This window comes from Colletotrichum gloeosporioides (genome assembly GCF_011800055.1).
Source record: "Colletotrichum gloeosporioides strain Lc1 chromosome Unknown consensus_65, whole genome shotgun sequence".
In the NCBI taxonomy this organism is placed as follows: domain Eukaryota; kingdom Fungi; phylum Ascomycota; class Sordariomycetes; order Glomerellales; family Glomerellaceae; genus Colletotrichum; species Colletotrichum gloeosporioides.
Genome location: NW_025544710.1, coordinates 807,032 through 829,240, shown reverse-complemented (window position 1 = coordinate 829,240; position 22,209 = coordinate 807,032). Strand labels below are relative to the sequence as shown.

Below are 22,209 nucleotides of genomic sequence, written 5' to 3'. Positions count from 1 at the left end.
CGCCTACTGGCCACCATACTCTGCTACCGCCTACCTACCCCTCGGTAACGCCGTGGAAGTACCTAAACCCATTCTTAGCGATAAAAACGACACCGGTACCGACACCAAGCATTTCTCCTGGTGGTGTGCTGCCCAATTACGTATTGACCCATACCTGATTGCACCCAGCACTTCGCCTTCAGCTATCTTGTCGTCCTGCACACCGGACTCAAGCCGACCCGACAGGCGCTCCAACAATGGCAACCGTCATGTCCAGCAGCAGCGTGCCTAGCATGGCAGCGTCCCAACCCCAGCCCATCCCCCAAGGTACGTTTCGCTGGTCACTGCACCCTCCCCCAAAACCCAATGCCATGCCCCCTTCCCCCCTGTTTCTCACTGTCAAAGCCCTTCCGTCATTGAGCTGCCGTTTCCAATCCGCCCTGTTTCCGTCCACCGCATCCCTGGCAATAGCCGCTAACAACGCTTGCGACTCCAGTCAAGCAGCCTGCTGCCCATCAACAAAACAGCAGCTTGTCTTCGTCTCCTCGTCAATTTCCCTCAGACCTCACTTCTCCCATCCTCGAAGCCGATGAATCCGAAAGCGAGTCCCCCAATGAACCTGTGACCCCCATTAGCAGCGGGCGACAGTCGCAAGAGTTCACCACCCGTCCTAGTCAGGACCACGACCTTCACCAGGCCCAGACCACCCCTAAGCCTCTGCTGGTCAACACCGCTGCCACACCTTCGGCCACGACACTGAAGCCCGCTAACTCGGAACTCCAAGCCCCATCATCAGCTCCTGCTGCTGACCAAGAACCGCCACCGACTCCGCTGTCCAGGCGGCCCACCCGAGGCTCTACTTCAAGCTTTAAGCGGACCATGTCCAACATCTTTCGGAGATCCAACTCGTCGCTGACTAGACCGGATTTCGGCTTCACCACTGACCAGCTGGCTGGCGCTTCAGAGAGTGCCTTGGTCGATACCCAGCCTCCTAAGAGCAGCGGAAGACGGCCCTCCATGAACACATCACACAACACAACGAGGTCCAACTCGCCTCCTTCACCAGGCTCCCCCGTCGACCATCCCGCCTCTTATAGAGAGTCTTCCCACATGCCTACCTCGGATGACTTCAACAAGAAGAAGAACAGGGCGTCCACCGGCCTTTCTCTTCGCGGACGCGCCGTCAACTTTGTCAACGCCAACGTTCCCGGGCGCGAGAAGCATGCGTACAAAGTGCACACAGTCCGGCGCCGCGCCAGTAGCTTCGACGATGTCCCTCGACAGAGTCCCTCGACAAATTACCGTATCAACGCAAACTCGGCCGTGCTCCCTCTCGACCACAATACCCCGTGGGCGCAACTCCCCGACACCGGTGTTGGTGTGAAGGCTCGCCGTCTGAGCATCTCTCTTCCCGATGACCTTCAGGTCGATGTCGCCGAGCTTGCGTCCGAGTTTGAGTACTTGTCCAAATTTGGCCGCCATGGCAAGCATCTCGGCAAGGGTGCCACATCAAAGGTCACATTGATGTGCCGAAAAGGATGCCCTGGCGAGCTGTACGCCGTCAAGGAATTCCGCGCCAAGCAGAAGTCTGACGATACCCCGACTTACGAGAAGAAGATCAAGTCCGAGTTTACCATCAGCAAGAGCTTGCATCACCCCAATATCGTTGAGTCCATCAGACTCTGCACCGACCATGGCCGTTGGAACCACGTCATGGAGTACTGCGCGGCCGGCGATCTTTTTTCTCTCCTTGAGAAGAAGTACTTGATAGAAGAAGACCGTCTCAACGACCGCCTGTGCTTATTCAAGCAGGTCATCCAAGGCATCAACTATCTCCACAGCAACGGCATCGCTCATCGCGATATCAAGCCTGAGAACCTCCTCATTACCCAGGACAGTAAGCTCAAGATTACCGACTTTGGCGCCTCAGAAGTCTTCAACGGTAGCCACCCAGGCTATCGAGAATCTGGCGGACAGTGTGGCAAGAACATGAAGACCGACATTGAGCTGTGCAAACCTGGAGTCGTGGGCAGTGAGCCGTTCACAGCGCCGGAGGTGCTGGCCAAGGACTGCGAATACGACCCTCGCTGCGTTGACGTGTGGTCCGCCGGTGTCATCGGCATTTACCTCTGCTTCGGCGGCGGATTGTGGAAGAAGGCCGAGAGGAAACCTTCAGAAGAGTGGTACATCAAGCTCTGCGAGGCCTGGGAGAAGTGGTACAGAAGAAACCCCGAACCCGACGCAAAGGTCACAGAATCGAGCTACCCGGCCTACCTTCCCTTTGACACATCACTCAAACCACCCGCGTTCCGCCGCGTCTTGCTCAAGATGCTCAACCCTGACCCCAAGAAGCGGGCGACGATCACCGAGATCATGAACCACCGCTGGGTCAAGACCATCGAGTGCTGCCAGCTGGAGACGTATGACGATCCGGCCACCATGATCGATGCGTCCAAGAAGAACGATGCCAAGCTGGTCAAAAAGGTTTTCTGCCACAACCACCTGCCGCTTGTGAGCCATGGACATTCTCTGGGAAAGATGCCTGGCCAGGCTGGGTATTGACTTCTATACTCGGCCACGAATGTACGAATTATTACATGTTGGATCTGCATAGCTGCGATCTTCCTCTTTGGCGTCGGTTCTCTTTCATGAACCCGCAGGAAGATACGCTCTCAACATTCACGGCGTTACAAGGGTTCTTGGAACAATCCTGGACGGGTGGCCTTTTTTATTTCACTTGGATGGAATACATCAATAATCGTTTTTGGCACCATGGGCTACGAGCCTTTTCATGCCACAAAGATTTGTGCACGCATGCGACCCGGACTGAAGGTCTTTGGGACTCCATGTGCTGCAGCCGTACATAATCAATTCTTTACTTTGGTAAAGGCGCGCAAGAAGTCTGCAGTGACAAGCACGCGAAGAGGGAAGTGTGTTGAAGAAAAAAACACCAGTATAGCTTCCATGGCATAGACAAAAGTCAAATAAACACAAAGAGAATTACAGAACAAAACCATGATGCAATCAATTTCCGGGATGTTGAGAAGTAGTATGTTCTGTTGGCTCTATTCCTGGCTTTCTGCCTCTCAACAACTGCCAACCTGGTTGCGGTACTCCATACTTGCAATAATGGCCGCCATTGCTTCGGGCCCGAGAAGGATTCGCCAAGTTGTGTCGATACGACGTATGTGGCTCTCTGAGAAAGAGGGGGAAGGTGATATATTCCCCCGCAGCCCAGCCAGGTTAGGTAGGCAAGGTACCTTACACAGACCTACCCAGCGATCCGGGGCGAGCAGTGCGGAACATGTAGGTATCCGTGACACGACCACGACCCGGGAAAAAAAGTCGTTTGTTATCGTGGAGAGGGGGGGGGATGGTAAGCCCGTTGGCACTAAACATTCAGCCAAGATGGAAAGGACCGGGCTGGGGAAGTGTTTGTTTGGTAGGCGGCCCAATCAGCCGGAGCTCGGGGGTTAAAGAATGACGATGTACCGAACACCGATCCAAGCGCTTTCCCGCCCGGGGTCTTTCACTGTTGATTCTTTGCTCGCTGGTTGTTATAATGATGTTGCTCTAAATGGCCGTTATTTTTTCGTTCCCGCTGCACGGGGGTTTAATCGGGATGGGTGAGCCGGCCGGCCCTGTGCGTATCTCACGTTGCTCGAAACTATCATCTGTTTCCGGGGGGCGGGATATGCAGCCATTTGCTTGTTTTTTGCAATTCCATGGGGGGACTGGATACACACCCCTCTCCCTCCCTCCCAAGCGGTTGCTGCTCCTCCTGCTGCTGTCCGTCATTCGGTACTTGCCCGGGACGGTTGTTTTCCAAGCAACTACGCGGGAAAGCAGAGAGCTGATGCACGTTCATTGGTGAGGACTGGTGTGTTGGCCCTGACCGTCGTCGCATGGGACAGTCGCAGGCCGAGTCCGGTGAGAAGGCGGGTGGGCATGCACGATCATGCGTGGGGTTTGGGGTGGGAGTGAGGGGGGAAGAAGTCGGCGAGCGACGCAGGAGATGTAAAATGCAGCAAAAGATGGACGCAGCACACACGAGACACACGAGGGATGCTTCTCCTACTGCCTTGTAAGCGGTCGAGAAGGGGGAGCAAGGTAGCGCGCAGTTTTGTTGGTAGCACAGCACCATCACCAGCACCAGCACGCGGCGCGATATCTGCATTGCAACGGTGCTGGTCTGCTGCTGCAGTGCTGTTGTGCACTGGTTTGGCGCTTGCTAGAGGCCAACGACCTAGCAAAAGCACTGCTGCTGCTGCTGCTGCTACTGCTGCTACTGCTGCAGGGTGAACAGTTCTAGGCAGTGACAAGCTTTTTGCCGTTTCTTTCGAACTTTTCGATCGACGCGGGACCGAAGAGCTGGATGCCGTCTTGGCACACGGGGTTTCCCCGTGTGCTGCCTTTGTCTTGGGAGCGGCGGTGTGGATCACTGCACTGGGATGGAGGGCGAGAGCGATAAGTCCGCGGCGGCGGCGGTTGGGGGAACGTCGCGGCTTGAGGTTCGGGATGCCAAGTCGGGGATGTCGTGCCTGTACCTGCCTCTGGTTTTTTTCTTAACTCACATGTTCACTCCCTCTCTCTGTCTCTCTTTTTCTGTTCCCCCACGGATATGTCGGGTTGTGATAGTTAGTAATCCGTACCCTGGTGACGATGGTGGGAATTTGAGGATTTCGAGAAAGTGTAAGCAGCCTCGGACGGGAACGGCTGGGGATCTCACTCCCCCGTCTTTGGGATTTCCAACCTCTCTCTCTCGCTCGCTCACTCGCGAGGCCCCGACTCGGGCCGAAGAAAGGCGAGGGTATTACTAGTCAAGTTAGGTAGCCCCGAGGAGCTGGGAGCTGGAAAGCCGGCGGCGGTTTTGAGGCTCGCGTGGTACTATTATTGCTTGATTATGTTAGACCGATCGCAGACATCGAGTCAAGCTTCTGCCAAGACGGCGGTGGGAAGCGGGTATGTCGGCAACCCTCTGGTGGGAGGCCTGTCAGACTTTGTTGTCATGCGGCGTTGTTCTTTCCAGCGGCGGCGGGGGTTGAGTGGGAGTGGAAAGTGGGAATGGAAGGATGGCAAAAGGCTGGCATACGCCGTCGGTTTTTCCCTCCCCCCCTTTGGAGGATGCATTAGTCTTTTTGGTTGGGGGGGCGTGTCTGGTTTGAGGTGACCACGGCGTCGGGCTGGTGATGGGCGGTTGCGTTAGCGTCGTGATTAGTGTTGCTATCTCTCTGACTGTCTCTCTCTTAATCTGCTGCGTGTGGTGTTTTGGGTGGTACGCGTGGCCCTGGCGAATCATGGCTATAGCGGTGGGAGGAAGATTGGGGGTCAACTCGCGAGGTATGGAAAGAATGCTATGCGTATTGGGTGGTAAGAGGAATGTATGTATGTACTGTGTACTCAGGTCGTTGGGAGTGTGTCTTGTTGGTTTAGTTCGTGGGACAAACTGCATATTGCCCACGCCTTTCGGATGCTGTGTGACGAGCGGAGCAGCGTAGGACAGACAGGACGGGAATGTTGCGGAAATACAGCGGGCATGTGAAGCGAGGCATGCGGTTGAGGAACAGGAGGCTCTTTTCGGCCAGGCTGGTTGGCTGTGCTGTGCGCCGATGACTGACACCTGAGTCCTGAGAGGGAGTGAGAGTGCGTGGCGTCGGCCGTCCAGTAAGGGGGAGTGAGGCTTCGCGCCGGTCACGGCGCACATACGTCGGCCGCTCCGTGTGCGGAGGCACGGAGGCAGGAGGGCTCCATCCCCGCTTGGTTGGCAGCTGTTGTGTCTCTCGCGGGCGGAGACTAAGCTTGAACCCTGCCGGCTGCCGTTGTCGGGTTTACTGGGCAGGGGGCTGCGAAGTTGTGTCACCTTCGAGTCTGGCGCGTCCAATCTTGCTTCACCACTTGGCGTGCTTTCGCGAGGCCGGGTTGAGATTAGTCTGTTTTGTCTGAAGGTATGTATGTTGTGCTGCCAGGGGCGAGGTGTATGGTGGCGGGGAGGTGTCATGCTTGCCGATGATATGTCAGTCTCACTGTTGTCATACTGGAGGATTAAAAAGTGAGACCTGTCACGCGGAGACGTCCACGGTACTGGACAAGGTCATTCCTGATGTCTGGCATGTGTTTCTTGTCATCTTACATGTGACGAAATATCGGGCGAAATCATAAATCATAAGGGTCCCAGGAACGAATGAGGCGTTGAACACGGGCGAAGGAACCATTACCGAGCAACGTGGCATTCAAGATGTGATGGGCGAGTCTGATGCCTGTGATAGTTGACAGTTCGTCGGTAAGCCGAGGTACCAAGACTGGATTGATCGACAAGAAGACGGCGCGGCACAGTGGCAATTACGGATCAGTTTTCCAGGAGTTAGTTGCACTCATATATTTGACCGTGGACTATGAACTCTGGCTAACAGTTTACATTGATAACTCAGTCACCTGTAATGTCATAACACAGGAGAAGCGAGTCATCATCATGTCGCTGGACGCAAAGTCTTAGAAACAGGATATGTAGCCCCTGATTTCCTCCTCTAGTGAATGATATGTTCTGTTGAGAACTTGTAGATCTTTATGTCTTGAAATTGTGTTGAAAGACATCTTGGGCACCTCTTATACAACGCAGTGGTCGACTTACACCCATATCAGCTCAGTAAGAGTAGATTGACACTCGTCCTCTGCAACTGAAAACCTGAATTTATCATCATACTAGTAGTTTCTTCAATTATGTAGTTTTGACTTTCATGTGCTCCGTCCAAGTTCAGTTCCTTGTCACCAAAAACCGCGATATCTGGGCCGGCTTTGAATCTTAGAGGGAACCAGCATCTGTCAACTTTCTCATAGACTCAAGCCATCTGATATTTTGCGTCCGCTGTCAGCTTCACAACCAGCCTCGTCGTAAAAGCTAGCCACTCGACTACGCGGATAAACTTACCTGGCTAACGGCTAGGCAAATCCAAATGCGAAACATGGTAAATTGCGTAGAGATCAAATTAACACATGCGATCGCTTCCTTGCTGCCTGCGCAGTACAGTCTGCATTCAGATGCAACAACAGTTCTATCTGGACTATTCTCGCGGTCAGTGGTCTGATGACATCGGGGGTTAAATGGGGAGTGGAGATGATTTGACGCGGTCCAAACGAGAGGCCACATTGTTGAAGGAGTGATAATGCAGCGTCAATAAGGAGTTTCAATCCGGTAGGGAATTCTTCTGGGCTCTTTCGAGCTGCCGTAGGTCATTGTCTCCACCTTGATCACCAAGCCTGTCGGAAGTTTTGGTAGTTAGACCTTGACTCTGCTGCTTCATCTCGCAGTCTGCAGAACCTATACTGAGATGAACACTGTCTTGACATTCAAAATTCTCAGCCTTACTCTTAAATCAAGATTGACATTTGTATACAGAACTCGGAACAGCACAATTGAGTCACATCTCACTGAACAAGAGCAATATACGTGGTTTACCTAGGTGCAGCGCGACAGCGATGGCAACAAAAACAGACGACTATTGAATCTAAGCCTGATAGAAACATGGCTGATCATGAGAAGAGTATTGTTTCTTGATTTCATGATGCTTTTCCTACACCAGTAGACATATTGGCCCCAGTCTCGGTAGGCCTTCCATGTCTGTCCATGGGTTCTACGAGATCAACGGCTTATAAGAAACCTAACCCGAAGGTTGGTATACAGAAAGAAGCTGAATAGTATATGATGGAACAACAAACTAGCTACGTGGTTGATGTCTCATGAATATGCAGAGCCATACCCCATCGAGGCAGCTAGGAGTTACGCAAGATGAAGTTCCTCGCTCTGCAGAGGGCTCTCGATGTCTCCCAAAACGCCAAGTTCCTGGAATATAATGACAGAGAAGGTAAGCTCTGACCCTAAACAACATCACCGTCTTCCAGAAACCCGCACCACCCAGCTCGGTCTCCGCCATCATCGACCCCCACCCCAATATGAAGCCGCATCCACCCTCAGCCCCTCACCGATTCCAACATCGCCAGGATCGTCTAACCAGCGCCGATGGTTTAGTGGTAAAATTCTCCGTTGCCATCAAGCAGCGTCGGGGAGCCGGGGGTTCGATTCCCCCTCGGCGCAGCTTTTTGGTATATTTACGTGGGTTGGCGGTTGTGGGTGTTAGGATGTTGGCTTTTTGGTTTTCTTCGTCCCTGAGGTCAGTCAGTCAGTCTTTCAGATGAAAATTTGCGTGTGGCGATAATCACTCGGAAGTGCCCCAACGAGAAGAACGAACGACAGCGTACAGTTCTTGCTTGTGTAGACTAGAGCTGGGATGTTCTGCGCGGTCAGCTAGACGCTGAGCGCTGTGATAATTTTACGCTACGACGCACGAGTCTACGGGAAGAGATCTATCCGCGTTGAAGCGAGTTCTCAGCGTGAGTAGAAGTAAATACGAGACATCTTAGGCTGCATTGGCTAAGGCAGTCCTGTTCGTCAAGCCAATTGATCGGGTAAAGACAGCTAGATGGTTATAGTTTAAACGTACAAGATATTGCACACGTAAAGTACACATTGAAATGTGTGCATACAGGGTCCAATGCCGCTACGAGGTCGGTTGGCTTTGGTGCCCTCTCTCGCGGTCAAAGTATGACTAGACGAGTGTTCTGTCCGCAAAGCAGAGTCTTCTCACGCGCAAGCTCTCAAAGGCTTACTCGTGGTTTACTTGGAATGGGTTTCAGGAGACGTGGCCATATCAGGAATTAATGACTCTATCTGGTCCTCGCTCGGAGGTAGTAAATAGTCTCAGAAGAAGAAAATAACATATCTTTCCTGTGATTCTGACACTCTATCTCCTATGCACTAAAAGTACGACTGCATGATTATAACCTCCAGAAATAATCTAGAGAGAAACTACGCGGTTGTAGATCGAGGCCAAGTTTTCAAAGGTGATACTTATCTCATCAGCGGGAGGATATCGAGGAGGCATATGACGAAGCACCTAGAAGCGGGACTGCAGCTAACTAGAGAATGTGACCGAGAGTAAATCTCAGGTAGGTCTTGACACTAGTCGAACCCAGCTGAAGCTCACTTGCGCCGGATAGTTGGTATTGAATGAATCTCACTGCCCCATAATTTCTTTTCGGATGCTGTGTTCCCCTGATTGCACATTATCGAAACCGGAAACACGGCCGCAATTCACGCAATGCCTACCCATGAGCATGGACGAACGAAGACCGGACTTAAAAACATGCCATAGTGTCTTCTTGACTTTGTACTCTAATGGAATTCTCGTTATCGCCGTTACCCGTAATCTAACCCCGTGTCCAAATCTGATAATGAAAACCTGCAGTGGTGCGCAAGCCATGAGGAAACAGACTCCTAACCCAGAACCGTGCCAAGTAGCATTTACACTCCCATCGTGAAATCGTGCTCGATACCAGGTGTCACACTGGCCATAAACTGCGTTCCTGTTAGCAAACACACTGGCCGTGCCTCCAACCTGCGAGGTACGAACCTTCAAGAAAACAACCAGGTACTGATCCACCCGGATAGCAACCTCTTGATCGTCAACCTCGCTTTGCTCGACCTCCTCCCACTCGTCGTTCTTATCGGCGATGGCCTGGGCGTCCTTGACATCGAGCTTGCCGAGTTCGTCTACGAGACCTTCCATGCCCTGGTCGCCCCCCACGGCCTTGCCGGCCCTCAGCTTCTCACGGCGGATGCGGAGCGCGGCGTCGGCGCGGTCGAGCAGCGTCTTCATGACAGAGGCGTGCTTGCAAGGGTGCACGCTCGCCATCTTGATGTTGTTGGCGAAGAAGGGGAAATCCTCGAGCGTCACCGTCTTGTCCTTGTAGTCGCCAACAATGTCGTCCATCATCGACTTTGGGGGAAGAGGCTGCCCGTTGGGGTTGTAGCCCGACAGGTAGAGGCGGGGTGTGCGGTAGTACGCCGAGTACATGATGTAGAGGGTATATGTTCGGCGACCACTTTCGCAGGTGTCAGCATCACATTACGACGGTTAACCCAGAGCCAGTCCCTACCTGTTCTTGTTCTCTCCTGCGTCGGGAATGATAGCCTCGTCGTCATCCTCGTCCTCCATGTCCGGGATCTCGTCGTCTTCAACAACCTCCCTCTCGCCAACGTTGCCGGAGTCGTCCACCGTCCGAATCTCCTTCACCTTCAGCGGCTGCGAGCTCGCCAGACCACCCGTCCGCAGCCAGCCATCCTCGTCGTCGTCACCGCCTCTAGCGCCCTCGACGACAGCCTCCTCGTGCCCCGCGTCGCCAGCAAAGTCGTCATCCAGCCGGCGATTGCAGGGGACGTTGCGCGTGACGAGATATTGCTTCCCGGGAGGCAGGTAGCTGGCGCGACGGCTGTCGGCGTCGGCGTCGCCCCACGACCAGGTCGGGAACTTGTAGACGAGGTAGTCGCCCGCTGCGACGAACTCGTCGGGCGTGATCTCGCCCGTCTGGCGGAAGGTCGACTTGTTCGATACCGAGGCGTACCGGTCGCGCAGGGTGTTTACGGTCGAGTAGAGCAGATTCATGGTCGTTTGCTGCGGGCACGTGGGTGCGTGCGGTGTGTGTTCGGTCGTGCTGTTGCGTTAAGGATGGCGGGGTATGTTGGATAGTCTGTACTCGTTGTGATGCGATGCCGTGCGATGCGCGCGGATCTGTTGCGGTGCTCGGCTCGCGGGGCTGGAGATGTAGTTGGTAAGAGTGAAGTCGGCGTCGCGGTCCGGCTCTCTGTCGTCACCGGAATGATGTAGCCTCTGAGGTTCCGCCTGATGTCGATGACTGGGAGTAGAGCTGTGGCAGCTGTTCCGGCCGATCACATGGATGGCGGGGTTGTCTCACGATTGGACAGGGAAGCAGGTGGCGGGGTGACGCCTGTCTAGGGGCTTATCTTATCGGCGCTGGTGGCTCTTTGGTGAGGTAGGCAGCTCTTGACTTTGAAGTGGAGGTGACGGGATCTCGGAAGACACTGGCGCCATTCATAGTGACTGAGGAGGGGCACGGATCTCATTTGCCAAAGCCGTTTGAACCGTCTTGAGTGTGCCTCTGCCACCTGCGCAGTGTTTTGTGTATTCGTAGGTGGTGCAGCACAGGCGCTTGCCGATCCCGCCTGAAACTCGTGTATGCTAGCTTTCTTATTCTGGGCGTGGGTGTTCTCAAATTCCATTTAGAAATCATGAAGCAAATCAGAACTACGGAGTCAAGGATGCGATGAAAGAGACGGCCATGCAAACTGAACCACAGCCTGCGAGACGATTCTGCGTACTTCATGACTTAAAGGACAACCTGTAGTTTGGAGCTTTGTTGTTGGTGACTGGTTTAAAAGTCAGGTTTGTATATTTGCATGGAATATCTCACATGCCCAGATTATACTTCTGATGACGCTTCTTGAAAACCTCAATGGTCGACTCTATTTTGGCTAAATAGCCACTGGTATCTACGTGTTAGTCATTCTTCTTCCTCATCGCTGACCTCTTCACCGGCCTCAATCGCCTCCTGGCGCCTCTTTGCAGCGCGTTCTCTCTTGCGCTCCAACAGCTTCTTCAAGCGCGAGGCAGAGTTGAAGACGCCGTTGGTGCCTGAACCGCACGCAGCACACGTCGGGTCTTTTCTATACCTCTTGAGAGCGCATGGCTCGCAGAAGTAATGCCCACATCTCGTGATAATTGGCGCCTTGTACATCTCTTTGCAGATGATGCACGCGAACGGGATGTTCTCCAGCATCGCTTCCTCCTCATCGTCGTCATCGTCGTTCGCCTTGGTCCTGTCCGCGCTCGCTACCACGGTGCCTCCCATGTTCTTCTTGCCCTTTGTGACGTTCTCCCATTCCTTGTCGAGCTGCCAGCCCGCCTTGTAGTCTTCACGAGCGTGAAGGAACTTGCAATTGTCGCCAAATCCACAGAAACCTGTCTGTTTATAATCTTTGCAAACGTCTCCTTGAAAATCGGTGAGGGTGATGGTTCTGATATTCGTGGGTGCCTTGATGGGCCCTACTGTTCGACTCGGCGCATCGGGGTTCTTCTGGATGAACGATGTCTGGTTTGCAAGCCCCTTGTAGGTTCCGTCAGGCGCTTGCGATGGCTTCGTCCGTGTTGAACCAAGGAGGTTCTTTGCGTCGAGCGCGCCTTTGCCATCCTCGTCATACCAGTTGCTGTGTTTCGTCGCATCGTTGCTATCCGTGATGGGAACGTTACGATCGGCTTTGAAGACTGTGGCTGATAGCTCCTGCCTCGAGGCAGCTTGGTCTTTTGAGGATGCGGTGATGGCGCCAGTCTTCTTCCGTCTCTTGACCCTTTGGCCTGTTTCGTCTTCGGAGGAGTAGTCGGAATCAGAGTCGCTGTTGGCGGGTGGTGGCGTAGCGGGCCTCTTGCGGATATTGGCCTTTCCCTTGGCGCCTCTCTTCTTGAATACAGCAACGGGAGCAGCCGCTGCGTCTGCGCCTGCGTCCATGTCTTATGGATTATCCGGACGGGCTCGCTCGTGGGGGTGTGTGTAGTTGATGGAGGACGGACAGTATGTATCTCGTCTGCGGGAGATTTTGTCTTCGCTTGTGGAGCGCGTGTGTCTGATGAAGAACGGAAAGTGTTTATCTCGTCTGCCGGATATTCATCAACTGGTAATTGGCAAAGGCGGTAGTTGAAATGAAGTTTGGGTGATCCTGGGGCGCTTCTTTAGCTTGGGCGTCGATCGCAAATGATGAACTTCTAGAAGGCTGAAGATCAAGCCACAAGGCTGACAAAGCGCGTGGCTTGAGCTGGACGACGATGGTGACGGGCGAGGCCAATCAGCTGACGGGCGGAGCAGTTGGAGCTGGGCCGGCGCCGGTTGACAGGTGCAAATCAGCGGTATATCAGGGCATGACATGATTGGGCAATAGCGGGGTCATTACGAGAACCTTGCAGGGATAAGCTTCCACGACCAGCTAGCGCAGAATCATAGCGGAACCACTGGACCAGGCTAAAATTGGCCAAAGTTATGCGGGCAGCGGCCAGCAGCCTGCAGGCAAAAACACATCGAGCAGATCGCGTCTTTTTTGTTTTGAAGCGATGAGATATGGCGGTATGGATTGGCGGGGGAAGAAGCGAGAGGTTGTGGATGAGTTGTGCCTTGCCGACGCCATGCCATGCCATGCGCGATGCGACTGATTGCTTGCATGATGCCGCGCCGCGCTGGGGAAAATTGGCTTAGGGCGCACTCGCGGGGACGAATAATCCGTACTTTGGAGGTTATCGCTCTACCTCACTTGAATATGAGGAGGTTGGGAACAAGGTCGCCAGGGTCAAGGGCCGTGTGAGGACGAGGTTGTGTTGTTGAATCTGACCCCCTCGATTGGCCACGGCTTTGGTCGTGGAGGGATACACAGCTACAAAGAGTGTATGACTCTGAAGGGTGAAAGATGGGACGAACGAGTAAACATTGCCCCTCGATGGTGCATGAAGCCATGGTAAAACACATGCCACTGAAGTCTAGTCAGACTGCCGATAGGTGCTCCCGAGCTTACCTTACCTGAAGAGCGCAGTAGCATGCAGAAGCTGTGCTGCGTGCAGCAGGAGGCGCCCCAGCATCAGACCGTACAGTGCCCTGTACTCATTCTGTGTAAGTGAGGAGGAGGAGAGTGATACCCTGTGCTTGTGCTTGTGCTGCGATCTGATTCCCCAACGCCTGGCTGCACCCGTGTGCGGCGACCCTGCAACTGTCGTCACAGTGGCTTCGCAGTGCCTCGCTGGATGGATCCCCAGAAGCTTTCGCTAAGGCATGCTGAAATTGAAGGCTCCCCAGAAGGGGGTCGAGCTGAGCTGGGGCAGTTGTGGTGATGATGATTATGATGCGCCGGATGGATGACGGCCAGGGGAGTTTGTTGCTTGGTTCTGGGAAGTTGGCTCTGCCCATGCCATCATGCCGTCTTAAGAAGATTCAGGAAGCAATAACGGTTGGCGAGGGGAGCTTTGCACACCAGCTCAATAGCGCTACCGAGGGTAAGGTAGTTGGGTAGCTACGCCATGAATAGGCGTGCGATGGCTTGACAGGAAAGACGAATTATCGAAAAAGGCACGCAGCGTACTGCGCGAGAGCACACGATGCGTATGTAAGGTACATGCGTTGTCGGCGCATCCCGGCCAGAGTTCATGTACCTGATCCGCCAACACCCACATACTGTAAGGTACCCGAGTTGCACACTTTCACACTTGCACAACTCAAGAGTGGCAGCTCCACGGTGGAACCCTGAAGTGCACCTGGTCGTGGTTCATTGGAGAGGATGGAGACGTTGCCAACAATCCTAGACAAGTCGCTGAGAAAACCCTGGGCCAGACAGGCATTCGCAAGCAAATGGGACAGGCTCAGGCTTGGGCCTAGTTCACAAGCGAACGGGCAGAGAGGAGCTGGCTCTCTCGTCAAAACCTCATGTGCTGGGTCCTGCTCTTTCTGGTCCTGGTCTGGATCCATCCTGCGGTCGAAGAGGAGGAAAACACATTCTCAATATCCCCTCGCGTCTCCTCTCTCTCATTCTTTCTCCTCTTTCCCATTAACCCTCGCCTCGCCTTACTAACCCCCTTCTCCCTCCTTTCCATCCCTCCACCCCTCTCTCTGTTTTTCGTGCCGACGCCGACAACCGCGACCGCGTTTCTTTCGTCCCTCACTTCTCTTTACGGACCGCCACTTTGTACTCGTAGTATTCGTATCACGAAGTCGAACTGACGACCGTAATCGGAAACCAACCACGCACAGGACACAGATCAGATCAGATACAAGAGACGTAATAATCTCTTCTCTCTCTGGGCTGTTCATGTCTATGCTGGTTCGGGGCATTTTGTTTTAATTTTACCCTTCTTGTCACCCATCTTTTTTATTTCGTCTTACATCACCTTGCCCTGTACACATTTAGGTGTCGCGTTTACTCCCACCTTCCCTACCTCACCTCACCGCGCGGTACCAACCATCATCCAGCTTGGTCGCCAACCTACAGGTATCTTACCTGCATCTACCCGACCCTACTACCCTCACTACCACCTCCCGTTACCCTTTTTGTTATCTATTATTCTTGTCACTCTTTTTCATCTTTGCGCAAGTCTTTGTCGTCCGCCCACAGCCCACTCCGTCCGCCGCAGCGCACTCTCATTCGTTTCCGACCGATCGACCGACCGACTTTGCGACCCTGCGAATACCCAACTAGCGGCCACACAGAGAGAAACACAGAGTCAGTCACCGCCTCGCCAATTGGAAAGCTGCAGTCTGCTTGTTGCCCGTCGCCAATCCAACGGCGACCTGTCACTGTCGCTCCCACGCCCACCTGACTCCTCCTCCACCGCCGCCGCTGCGCACACCGTATCGCACTGCATTGCGGGCATCCATCGTACAGCTCAGTGCCGCAATCTCTGGATCTGCAGATAGTCAGCCTTTCCCAGGGACTGACTGAGACTGAGACCTCTGCTCCTCCCGAACACGCCAGATCATTTGCTTTTTCTCCCCCTGGCATCGTTCGCCCGTCCCAACCGAGACTCCGGGAAACGGCAGACCTTTCCTAATAATACCTTTGTCTCTCCTTCTGGCGGTTAATTCCTCATTGTCTTTTTTACCCAGCTCGTCGGCAACACCTGTCCAAAAGACGTCGTCTTCCGCCCGGTCTTTTCAGCTGACCTCATTGCGTCCGTGTGTGGAGAGCAGCCTGGAAGAAAGAGAGAAAGAGAGAGAGCCGCTGGGACCTGACGTTCTAGCGCTGCAAGCAAAGCAAGTCAGTGGTGCGGGCGCGTCTAGCTTAGGGCCATCCCACCAACCCCGTCCCATCCCATCCTCTCTAGCTGCAGCCCCCGTGCAGATACTCTAGGCCAAACAACAAAGCCGACAGGCACTGCCCTGCTTTCCTGGGCACATCCTGCTGGTCGCGTAGCCCATTTCTGGCCAGCGGCTCGATCACACAACCCGGACCGGGAACCACCACTGCTGGGGACGCATTCCAGTCAACAACACACAGCCTGCACCCGCTGTCTGGGGGGGAAACAAACAACAAAGTCAAAGGTCAACAAAAAACATCACCTCTCCCCTCCCCTCGTCCCAAGCTGTTGTTTTTTCCGTTTTCGACCATACACGGCCACCGCGATCCCCTCTCCGGACCCCTCCCCTCCTCTTTCTTGTCCTTCTTTTTCTTGTCCGACCTGTTGTGTCGACAAACTTCCTGCTAGGTTCTCCAGCAGAACGGCAGCCGGCTCTGCACGCCCCGCGCTCCCCTTGCAGCATCAGCAGCAGTAGCAGCAGCAGCAAACACAACCTCGTCCACCTCGGCCAAACTACCGGAGCTTGCTTGTTCTCGACCCGGTCGCCAATTGCGACAACCACAACCACCACCTAGACACCGAGGCGACAACACGACAACAACCTACACCGGATAATTGCACTGAATGTGGCCGCAACGAATCTAACGGCGGCGCCCCCCCTCGTTACCACCAACATGGCTACTTCACTCGCCGTCGATAAACCACATTTGCCGCCCGGCGATGCGGATGCGAACGATCCCTTTGTCTCTCCCCCGGGTCCCGCCAACCAGCGATACTCTGGATACGACAACCAATTCTTCGCACTCGGCCCCGGCGCATCGCCCGACCAGGCCAAGCGCGCATTGCAAGCACACATCGCCGACACCGAACGTCGCCTGGATGAGGCCGGAAAGCTGGGAACAGCTTTGGTTCAGCAGCGCAAGGAGCTTGCCGAGCGATTGAAGGAGGTAGAAGAGCAGCAGACTGAAGGAGAACTCACGCCAGACCTGCGCTCAAAGCTCGTTGAAATCGAAAAGGAATTCAATGATGTCGCCCGAGAGACTGCACGGGCGTTTTTGCCCAAGCAAAGGGTACCCAGCAACGAGGCTGCTGGAGGTTCACCCTATGTTCCGGACGGCAAGATGGGAAGAGTAAGTTTCGCATCTTCTGATGAATGCGCGCTCTGGCGCTAACCTCGACGCTGCAGCGCTCCGTCAGCCCTTCAAAGTTCGAGAACATCGCCACAGGCTCGCCGTCCAAGTTGAGTGTACCAAATCGCAAAGTCCGCAATCAGCCTTCAAGTCGCATACACGATATCGAGTTCGCCGCCGAAATCAGCACTTCGCTTATCGCACAAGTCCGCAATCTTCAGTCCCTCCTCGCCGAAAAAGATGAGGAGCTCAAAGACACCAAGGCCGAAAAGTCAAGGCTAGAAATCGAGACAGAGAGCTTTCAGCAGCGCGTGAAGACACTAGACGAGAGCGAAAACAGGTACAAAGATGAGAACTGGAACCTCGAGACACAGGTGCACGACTTGGTTGCTGCCCAGAAGGATGCCGCCGATCGCGAAAAGAAGTTGACGCAAAGTCTCAATGTCCTGCAAGCAGAGAAGAATTCGGCGCAGAAGGAGCTCGACGAGGCCAAGGTCTCTATCGCCAAGCTGACCGAGGAGCACGAGAGATTCGCCAGGCATCTTGACCTGGACTTGACAACAGCCAAGAAGAATGCTGCCGTCGCCGAGACGGAAAGAAACGCGCTGCAGCGCAAGGTCGATGACCTGATGAGCCAGAACCAGGAGCTTGCCAGAGCCATCTCCTCTCAACGTGGACGCCTGTCTGACCGCGATTTCGGTCGTCTCCCTAGTGACGAAGACTTGGATAGCGGAGCGGACGGCTTCACCCCCGAGCACTCACCGCCGCCGTCCCCTATCAAGGGAACTCCCCGCCATGCCATGCTCGAGTCTGAGACTCTCAAGAGCTCTCTTCTGCACGCTCAGCGCACCATCCAGAGCCAGAAGACGGTCATCCACCGCGAGAAGACTGAGAAGCTCGAGCTTAAGCGACTGCTTCAGGACACCCGCGATGAGCTGGAGAAGCTTCGCACCGACGCCGCTCCCGCTCCCGCTCGTCGCAACCGCAAGGTCGAGTCTAGAGAGTTCAAGAAGCCTTCCCGCGGATTGCTTGGAGGTCACCGCCACAGCCGCAACGAGATCTACACCGACGACGCTGAGTGGGAGGAAGCTACAGAAATTGGCAGCCCCAGAACATCGCCTACCTCGTACTCGACCTCGACTGTTCGCAGACCCGGCAGCAGGATGCAGATCACGGACACCAGTGATCAGTTCGACACAGCCAATGAGACTAGCGATGCCGCCTTTGAGACTGCCAACGAGCGGGGAACTGAGACTGAGGACTTCCAGACCGGCGCCGAGGATCTCTCCGGCTCTGATTCCGGAACCGAGACCGAGAGCCCGTCTAAGGGCCGGGAGCTCCGCCAGAACTTCGCGCTTAGTGGTGGGCGCAACTCCTACGACAGCACTGCATCGACCTCAGCGGATGAAGACGACGACTATGTCGAGTACGTGCGAACACCGACATCGCAGCACTCTCATCAACGCATGCGCGTCAAGCTTAGCCGGGGACTTCTCAACCGCCGCTCAAGGCAGGCGAGCGAGGAGCCAGCCTACCAAAGCAGCCCGGCCAGCGCCGCCACCGGCAGCGCTGCTGGAACACCTCAAGCTGGTGGTCAAAGCCTGTTTGCTGAGCTTGCTGAGCTCGAGACCAGCGATGCCGAGTCCGTCGAAGGCACTCCCAGCCGCGCGAGATCTGCTACCCCGAGTGCTGATTCGGAGGTTTCTCAAGCCACGACAACCATTCCGTCGTTGTCTCTCACCACTCCCGACACCAGCGGCATGACGGACCCCGTCAAGAGGCCAGCTGCTCCCAGACCTGCTATGGTTGATTCCGGAATGATGACTGAGCCGATGGTCCACTCTCCTCCGATGTCACCCGTCAGCGTTGTTCACGATGACCGAGATATCCCATCACTTGGTTCTCTGGTGGCCGCAAACCAGATCTCCGACGGACTCAAGTCTCGGCCGCTGTCTACGATTTCCTATAGCGATGCAGGCGCTCAGTACGACATGGACGAGAAGCTCGCGCAGTTCCCCATGCCGCCATCCCCCAACAAGCAGTTCGTCCTGCCGCCACTGCCCGAGCTTAGCATGTCTTCAATCGATATTCAGGACATCGAACCCATCGTGGAGCCTGAGACGCCTCCGCCGGCGCCAGCCCCGCTCACTATGACATCGATTGTGTCTGAGGCGGTTGAACCCAAGGCTGAGCCTGAAATCGTGCCACCAGCCCCTGTCTTGGCCTACACTCCTCTTGTCTCGGAGGTTGTTGAGCCCAAGGCTGAACCTGAGGTGCCGCCTCCCACGCTGAGCATCTCATCCTTCCTTTCCGAGGCGGTCGAGCCCAAGGCGGAGCCGGACGTGCCACCTCCAGTGTTGAGTCTTTCTGCACTCCACGCACACAACCTCGAGCCCGTGGCCGAGCCACCGGTTCTCCCGCCGGCACTCAGCCTGTCTGCGCTGCAAGCTCATGACATCGAGCCAATTGCGGAGCCTGAAGTTCCTCCTCCAGCTCTCAGCCTTTCGGCCTTGCATTCCCACAACCTGGAGCCGGTTGCTGAACACCAGGCCCTTCCTCCAGCTCTGAGCCTTTCTGCTCTTCACGCACATAACCTCGAGCCCATCGCCGAGCCCGAGGCTGTGGTTCCTATGCCCGACCTCACCATGTCTGCTCTTGTGTCTGAGGACATTGAGCCCAAGGCTGAGCCCGAGTCCGAGGCCGTCAGGGCCGTGCCTGCACCTATCCCGGTTCCGACACCGGCGCCGGCTCCAATTCTTAGTCTCTCGTCCATTGCCTCAGAGCAAGTTGAACCCAAGGCCGAGCCCGAAGTCGTTCAGGAGACTCCTGTTCTCAGCCTCTCTGCGCTCTACGCCCACAACCTTGAGCCTAGAGCAGAGCCTGCGGTTTTGCCTCCTGCCCTCACTCTGTCGTCCATCGTGGCGGAGAATGTCGAGCCCAAGGCAGAGCCCGAGGTCGTTCCTCAGTTGGCGTTCTCGTCAATCGCGGCTGAGAACATTGAGCCGAGGGAGGAGCCTGAGATCATCCCCGCTCCGCCAACCCTCAGCCTCACAGCGATTGCCTCTGAAAACATTGAGCCCAAGGCTGAGCTCCCCCCAACTCTCACGTTGTCTTCGCTCTCATACGCCAACATTGAGCCTCTTGCTGAGCCTGAGGTACTGCCACCGCCGCCTCCTGCGCTTAGCCTTTCGTCCATCGCGTCGGAGAACATTGAGCCGAAGGCTGAGCCCGAGGTCCTCGCGCCTCCCCCTGCGATCCTGGCGTACTCCAACATTCACTCCCAGGCCGTGTCGCCCCGCGCCGACCCTGTCCCCTCCTTGGACTTCTCTACGCTTCTCTCCCAGCAAGTCGAGCCTGTTCAGTCGCCCGAGGCCAAGATTCCCAAGCCCAACTTCGCCTTCTCGAACATTGAGTCGATCGAAACTCACCCGATCTCGCCTCGCAGCCTCAAGCGGGACGGCTTCATCATCCCCGCCGACATGGAATCGCCATTTGATGAGGATGTGCCCAGAACGCCCAAGAACGGCCTCATGGGCTCTGTCTTCGGTCGCGGCAAGAACAAGGCCCAGGCCGACCCCATCATTGCCGAGGACGAGACCCGACAATCCCCTAGTGAGGTTCGACCGTCTGAGACTCCTGAGTCTCAGCGTCCCTTCAAGGAGATCTCGACCAACGCCAACGGTCGCCCTGCCCGCAAGGCCACGGTCCAGACGACTGATATGGGCGCCCAGACTTCGCTCACAGCCGAGGCTATCGATGAGATGCTCCTGGCCAAGACTCAGCCTGTCGAGGCACAGGATAAGTCATCGGTTTTCATTGGCACTCCCAACTCTTCGGGCACTGTTCGCATTCGCCGCCCGTCTCACGACAGCCTCAGCAGCATTTCCACCGAGCAAAAGATGGGAAGACCAAGCAGTGCCAGCAGCAACCGCATGCTTAACCAGCCGCTCCCACCGCTGCCGACGAACCACAAGGAGGCCATCGAGGCGGCAAGGACTGGCTCCAGAGCTGGATCGTCACAGGGAAGCATGGGACCCCCTCTGTGGCCCGCTTCTGCCATGAGGAGCCAACGACCGCAAACCCCTAACGGCGGACGGCCGCAGTCTCCCCTGTCAATTGTCACCAAGAACTCGGCTACTCCTCGCATGGCTCGGGCTGGTCCTTCGTACGGAACCGCCGAGGTTGCTGTTCAGTCCCCGACTAAGCTGTCGACCATGAGCAGACAATCATCGGTGTCCTCCTTCGTCTCCGAGATTGACCATCGCTTCAACCCTCGTAACGAGCTGGGTGGCATGGACCCATCTGGATTTGGCGCCAACACCGACCCTCGCATGATCCAGGCCATCACTTCCACCATGATTGGAGAATACTTGTGGAAGTACACTCGCAAGGCTGGCCGTGGAGAAATCTCCGAACACAGACACAGACGGTACTTCTGGGTCCACCCATACACCCGCACCTTGTACTGGAGCGACCGTGACCCGGCAGCTGCCGGTCGATCTGAGCTCCGTGGCAAGAGTGTTCCGATTGAGGCTGTTCGTGTGGTGACGGACGACAACCCCATGCCCCCCGGCCTCCACCGCAAGAGTTTGATTGTTATCTCTCCTGGCAGGACGATCAAGTTTACATGCACAACCGGCCAGAGACACGAGACATGGTTCAACGCTTTGTCTTACCTCTTGCTCCGCACAGCCGATGAGGGCCAGTCTGACGTCGAAGAGATGGCTGGGCACATTACCCAGGCCGATGTGGACGAGTTCAACCCCCAGTTTGGCCGTCGCACCAACTCCACGGCTCGCCCACGGCCGCCTCCATCCGTGTCCTCGTACAACTCGAGGACGACCCGCAACCAGTCCCCTGCGATTGACATGTCGATGAACGTCCCTACTCTGACCCCCAACAAGGGTCAGGCCCAGAGACCTTCCATTGGGACCCTGGGAAGGATCAGCGGCTACTTTAACACCTTCTCCAGCATGAGGAGCCGCAGTGGAGTTGCCCCCAACTCCAGCATTTACGAGGCCAGCGAGGTGCACGATAGTGCCGAGGACCTCCGGGAAATTATTGAGAGACAAGACCGGGATGCCGACCGACTGGAGAACGTGCGCGCCTGCTGCGATGGTAAGTCTGGGCCGCAAGAAGCCTCACATTGCAACGATGCTAACAAGTTTACAGGCAAGCACGACGTTGGTACACTTCATCACCACTCTAAGAGAGGCCAGCCTTCTGGCTCCCACTCCCACTCTCAACCCGGACGTTCTGCGTCTGCCATGAGCACCTTAAGGTCGCGAGCCTAAGCTGGTGGTTCGCATTCCCATCGAACATCTCCACGCGGCTGTTGAGCAGCCTTCCTTCCCAAGTAATTTTAA

At 55.4% G+C, this 22,209-nt stretch overlaps 4 protein-coding genes across 4 annotated transcripts; 2 read left to right on the top strand and 2 right to left on the bottom strand.

Moving 5' to 3' along the window:
- Positions 1–236: 236 nt before the first annotated feature.
- On the top strand, positions 237–2,541 carry GCG54_00012525 (Serine/threonine-protein kinase HAL4/SAT4; the record flags this gene model as incomplete). The annotated part of the gene is made up of 2 exons (XM_045412401.1): positions 237–306; positions 476–2,541. The coding sequence occupies 2 exons, from the start codon at positions 237–239 to the stop codon at positions 2,539–2,541; spliced, it is 2,136 nt and encodes a 711-aa protein (XP_045261436.1).
- A 6,793-nt stretch (positions 2,542–9,334) lies between these two features.
- Positions 9,335–10,475, bottom strand: GCG54_00012524 (Autophagy-related protein 3; the record flags this gene model as incomplete). Its single annotated transcript, XM_045412400.1, has 3 exons — positions 9,335–9,388; positions 9,444–9,915; positions 9,970–10,475. The coding sequence occupies 3 exons, from the start codon at positions 10,473–10,475 to the stop codon at positions 9,335–9,337; spliced, it is 1,032 nt and encodes a 343-aa protein (XP_045261435.1).
- Positions 10,476–11,391: 916 nt separating this feature from the next.
- Positions 11,392–12,393, bottom strand: GCG54_00012523 (Pre-mRNA-splicing factor cwc24; the record flags this gene model as incomplete). Its single annotated transcript, XM_045412399.1, has 1 exon — positions 11,392–12,393. One exon carries the CDS (start codon positions 12,391–12,393, stop codon positions 11,392–11,394), a length of 1,002 nt encoding a protein of 333 aa, XP_045261434.1.
- Positions 12,394–16,387: 3,994 nt separating this feature from the next.
- GCG54_00012522 (Anucleate primary sterigmata protein A) lies at positions 16,388–22,137 on the top strand (the record flags this gene model as incomplete). The annotated part of the gene is made up of 3 exons (XM_045412398.1): positions 16,388–16,843; positions 16,900–21,961; positions 22,016–22,137. 3 exons carry the CDS (start codon positions 16,388–16,390, stop codon positions 22,135–22,137), a joined length of 5,640 nt encoding a protein of 1,879 aa, XP_045261433.1.
- Between the last annotated feature and the right edge of the window lie 72 nt (positions 22,138–22,209).